The sequence below is a fragment of the Gracilinanus agilis genome, chromosome 6, assembly GCF_016433145.1.
Source record: "Gracilinanus agilis isolate LMUSP501 chromosome 6, AgileGrace, whole genome shotgun sequence".
Classification (NCBI taxonomy): Eukaryota; Metazoa; Chordata; class Mammalia; order Didelphimorphia; family Didelphidae; genus Gracilinanus; species Gracilinanus agilis.
The window spans coordinates 275,772,914-275,776,708 of record NC_058135.1 but is presented as its reverse complement, the minus strand read 5'-3'; the positions used below and the strand labels follow the sequence as shown (position 1 = coordinate 275,776,708).

General features: G+C 32.2%; 1 protein-coding gene across 1 annotated transcript; it reads right to left on the bottom strand.

Moving 5' to 3' along the window:
• Positions 1 to 725: 725 nt before the first annotated feature.
• On the bottom strand, positions 726 to 1,679 carry LOC123252649 (olfactory receptor 10AG1-like). Its single transcript, XM_044681916.1, has one exon. It carries the CDS (start codon positions 1,677 to 1,679, stop codon positions 726 to 728), a length of 954 nt encoding a protein of 317 aa, XP_044537851.1.
• Positions 1,680 to 3,795: the final 2,116 nt, after the last annotated feature.

The following is a 3,795-nucleotide window of genomic DNA, read 5'->3' as shown; positions in this document are numbered from 1 at the left end:
CTCCCCAGAACTCTCTCTCCCAACATTCCATGTTCCTTCTCACATTATGTGCTAATGCAGGGAAGATATAAATTTTGTGTAGCTTCAACCTCACAATCTCTTTTACCCTGCTGATGACTGGGAAAGCTGGTTTTACTCACGTTTTTACTTCTGTCTTTTTATTTCTTCTGCTTCATGTGATTATTAATAAATCTCATACAATATAATACTTGGAGTTATTAGATATTAATTTAAATTTTACATTCTTCATAATTAAAGATAAAAAACTTTTACTCATGTACTCAGAATAACTATGTTGTTGTAAAGGAGAAATTATATGCACTTAGGAATCTTTTCATCATATCTCTCAGAGGTTTCTCTGCCTTTCTTTGGAAACCTAGCACTGATCACTGTTTCTATTGTTAGTACATGCTTAATAATACTTATTGTCTGATTATTACACACTCTTTATCTGGAATAAATATATCATTTCCTCAATTTCCTACTGGATATCCAAATGAAAGACAATTCCAAAATGTCAAAAAAAAATTAAAATGAACTGAATTAGTACTTTTGTAATACTCAAATACATCTTCCATTATACTAGAGATAGTTCTTGGAAGTGTTCGAAATTATTCAAGGGACATCGATATTTTCAAACCAATTAAATTGAAGGATAGGCCCAGAATTCTCTAAGAATTGTGAGACAAATATTGGGTCAGTTTCAATAAAGTTATTTATTATTTTCATGAACAAAATCGCTTAGATAATAATTTCCTAAGTGCAGCAATAACATCTTTATTTCTCAGGCTGTATATGATGGGGTTAAACATTGGAGTAACAATAGTGTAGAAAAGTGAGAGTACTTTGTCTACTCCTGAGGCATTGGATTTCGGTCTTGAATATCCAATTATTTCAGAACCATAAAATAAGAACACAACTGTGAGATGAGAGGTACAAGTAGAAAATGCCTTAAATCTCCCTATGGCTGATGGAAGTTTCACAATGGTGGCAATAATTTTTACATAGAATCTGATTATCAAGATAAAAGGAAGCATGATATACAAAGCAACACCACCATAAACAGTGAATTCTATCACAGAAGTGTTCCCACAGACCACCATCAGTAGTGGTAGGGTGTCACAGAAAATATGATTGAGTATTTTAGAACCACAGAAAGGCAGAGAAAAAATTTGGTATATCTGCCATATTGCAGCTGGAATTACAGCAAGCCATGAACCAATGACCAAACAAATACACATTCTATGATTCATCAGGAGAGGATAATACAAAGGCCTGCAGATAGCCACATATCGGTCATAGGCCATCACAGCTAGTAGTAAGCACTCAGTACCCGCCAGAATAAGAAAGAAACAAAGTTGTGTAGCACAAGCTAGCAAAGTAATATTTCTCTTTTGTGTCCAAAGATCTGATAATATTCTGGGGAGAGTTACTGAAGTATAACAAATTTCTAAAAATGACAAGTTTCCAAGGAAAAAATACATAGGGGTTTGTAGAGCTGGAGCAACCTTAGCTAATGTAATGATTAGTCCATTCCCTAATAAAATACTTACGTATATGACTAAGAAGAAGCCAAAAAGAAATCCTTGGAGGTTAGGCATATCAGAAAATCCCAGCAGAATAAATTCTTCCACATTAGTGATATTTCTTTCTGCCATTTTATTTTCTGTGTATTCCATTGGTGAAAACTGTATATGTGGAATAGCCAAGACATTTCTGTCTTGAGTCTCCATTTTATCCTCTGTTAAATAAGAAAGATAAATCACCTGGTTTCTGAATTCCCTTCTATTTATACTATTTTTCATCAAGTTCCCCTTAACCTTTGTCAGTTTATATACTAAAATTCTTAGTATATCTGGTGTTTTAGGTCTATATTTTAGGTAAGCTTTTTCAAATTTTGACAATATTTCCTCTCTACTTTAATAACACCTGTGAATCTGACTCTTTTTAAAAATGTTCTCTAGTCCCTTGAAAATACCACAGTCATATCTTATCTATTAGCAAAACTCTGGAGGGTATGATTTTAGAATATTTGGTTTCAGTTGCAGAGAAAGGACATGGTGTGCAATAAAACCTAAGGAATAACCCTTAATGTCAAAAATACAAATAGAAATAGAATTGAATCTCTACAATTATTTTTTTATCTAAAATTTATGATCTGGGATTAGGATTATTGCAATTTTACAAAATAAATAGCTCTCTTTTAATCTCTGGCTTCCTGTTGGAAAGTGCACACACACACACATACACACACACTCGTATATATGTATAAGAACTTAAAATTACCATGTATATGTATACCATTGTATACATTGTCAATTTATACATATATAGAAGCTATATTTGTACATTTATATAATAGTATGTATAATATATACACATATATTTGTATATGTATATGTTAGTATAAAGCCATTCTTCTTAATAAGAGGTCCTTTGCCTCCTTAATCTTTAAAAGCTTAGTAGCTACTCTACTCTATTGTTATGTTCCAGTGTAACACAATGGGTTTATTAATCTGTGGAGGGAAACTCAGATGTGAAAAACATAGGACAGGGAGAAAGTGAGAGTAAAAGACACAACAGAAAACACACACACACAATGAACTTCTTCTAGTTCCTCTAGAAGCTGTGGCCCAGAGGTTTGTATTTAAATGCAAATCAACCAATAAGAATCAAGCGAATTTGCAATACAATAGATGAAAGAAATCAACATTTGTTTTCACAGGAATACAACAAAGTTCTTGGGAAAGGATATTCATTCCTACATTTTCTGATTCTAAAATGAGATACAACATGTAAGTCTATTTCCTGTAGTTTATGCCTATGTACCTAATTCATTGATCTTCCTTGTATAGAATCTTATCTATAGGTAGCCTTTCCTTTTATCACCAATATGTGAATATGTGAGAATTTCTTTCTATCTGTCTTTTGGAAAGCTGCTTGCTGGAATGTTGGCTGAGAGGATGAGCCCTTTTGTATAACAAGTTTGTTTCCTGTCTTGATATTTTAGTCCCAAATCAATTCTTTTACTGAAGGATCCAGTAGAAATTAATTTTGTGAATTATTAAGTATAGCCATAACAAGAAAATTGCTTTAGCAACCATATCTTGCTTTCATTGTCCCTCAACCATTGTATATTAGTATCAGCTTTGACCATATTTTCATAATCATCAGAATTCATCATGTCTGATTCCTACTCTCTATGTTGTAATTCTCTGAGCAATTATCTCAGTAACTGAGTTGGCAGTTTGTAGCAAAACTCGACAAAAATCTACACTTATTAGTTTTCTGTAATGTTATATCCTATCTCATCACAACTATTACTAAGTAATGACAAGACTTTGATAAAGTATTTTCATAACAAATAGTAGCTCAACAGATGAATCATTTTTTTTTCCTCTTCAGAGAAGTATTGCTCTCTATCTTGGTGTACAAATTAAGGACAAGCTTCTGTCTCCTAGAACTTTCACAAAATTTTGGAGCCAGCATTTCCACATCAATGTCAATAGTTTAAAAAAAAAAGAAAGGAGACCAGAGACTTTATTTCCATAATTTATTTTGAAGGGGAATTTATTTGTTCAATTCCATTTGAACTTACCTTATCATATGTATTAGAGCTGATATACTGCAAATGATATTCCTTTGACTGTTTCCTTTAATTTATGAGAGTATGCAACATTAATCACTTCAAAGTTATGGGATATTGGTCAAATAACTATAAAAAAGTTCTAGTCAATTGATGAGAGCGTTAGTCTTACTTTCTTATGATATGAAATTTTGAGGTTATAGAATGAA

Excerpts from the sequence above, each read along its gene's own strand:
- LOC123252649 (XM_044681916.1), bottom strand. The coding sequence starts at position 1,679 with ATGGAATACACAGAAAATAAAATGGCAGAAAGAAATATCACTAATGTG.